General features: G+C 53.1%; 1 protein-coding gene across 1 annotated transcript; it reads left to right on the top strand.

The window, feature by feature from the left end:
- The first annotated feature begins 38 nt into the window (after positions 1 to 38).
- Positions 39 to 1,054, top strand: LOC121360162 (DNA-directed RNA polymerase III subunit RPC3-like). Its single transcript, XM_041479692.1, has 2 exons — positions 39 to 206; positions 668 to 1,054. The coding sequence occupies exons 1-2, from the start codon at positions 155 to 157 to the stop codon at positions 934 to 936; spliced, it is 321 nt and encodes a 106-aa protein (XP_041335626.1). The 5' UTR covers positions 39 to 154; the 3' UTR covers positions 937 to 1,054.
- Positions 1,055 to 1,109: the final 55 nt, after the last annotated feature.

Here is a 1,109-nt window from a genome sequence, read left to right as displayed (position 1 = left end):
GGGAAGGAAGCTCCTCACTCAAAAAAAATGGGATCTGGGAGTTGTGGATGGGATCATAGGTTCTGTGGGGTGTTCTTTGGAGGACCCAGGAGAGCTTTATGGGGACCCAGGGGAGCTGCTGGTGGAGGAGCTGCTGCTGCACGGGCAGCTGCCCATGAGCTCTGCCGTGGCCAGGGTGGCCGACCGCCTCACCGAGACCATGGAAGGTGGGAAGGAAACCCAAAAAAACGGGATCTGGGAGCAGGATTAGTGTATGGATGGGAGCAGAGGTACTGTAGGATGTTCTTTGGGGAGCTGTTGTGGTCCTTGGGCAGCTTCCCATGAGCTCTGTGGCCAGAGTGGCTGATCACCTCACTGAGACCATGGAAGGTGGGAAGGAAGCCCAAAAAATCGGGATCTGGGAGTGGTGGATGGGACCAGAGGCACCGTAGGGCGTTCACAGCCCGCCTGCAGTGGTGGCCATGGTGTCACCATGTCCTCCTGAGCCTCAGGAACCTCCGGGATCTGCTCTTGGAGAGCACGGAGGGTTGGAAGCTCCTAACAACCAGGCATTGATTTGTGTTCGGGCCTGTGATCCCCAAGGCTCTGTGGGGTCCTCGTGGCAGGAGGACCTCCAAAGCCCCAGGCCCACCCCAGCTCCCCGCGCCGTGTCTCTCCTCCCACCCAGACGGGAAAACCATGGACTACACGGAGGTGTCCAACACCTTTGTGCGCCTGGCCGACACCCACTTCATCCAGAGGTGCCCCACGGCCCCAGAAGTGCCCCAAAACGCCAAGGTGCCAGCGGGTGCCATCGCCGAGCAGGACATGTACGCGGTGCCTCGGATCTGCCTCGGCGGTGAGAGCCGCGACCCGGGCACTGCGGGGTGGGACATGCGGGGTTTGCGAGGGTTAATGGAGGATGGTGATTTGTGTGACGTAGGAATTAAATTTTAAATTTAAAAAATAATTTTAAAATTATGTTATAATATGATTCTTCAGTTATTTAAAAAGTAGAATTTAATTTGGGTAATTGGCTGCTAGGGTTAATGGAAGTTGTTGATTTATGTTATGCATAAATTAAATTCTAAATTTAAAAAAAGTATTTTATAATATAAAATTTAAATATT

The sequence above is a fragment of the Pyrgilauda ruficollis genome, unplaced genomic scaffold (assembly GCF_017590135.1).
Source record: "Pyrgilauda ruficollis isolate IOZ18807 unplaced genomic scaffold, ASM1759013v1 scaffold4993, whole genome shotgun sequence".
Taxonomy (NCBI): domain Eukaryota; kingdom Metazoa; phylum Chordata; class Aves; order Passeriformes; family Passeridae; genus Pyrgilauda; species Pyrgilauda ruficollis.
Note: the sequence above shows the minus strand (reverse complement) of the source record. Positions and strands in the feature narration are given on the sequence as shown.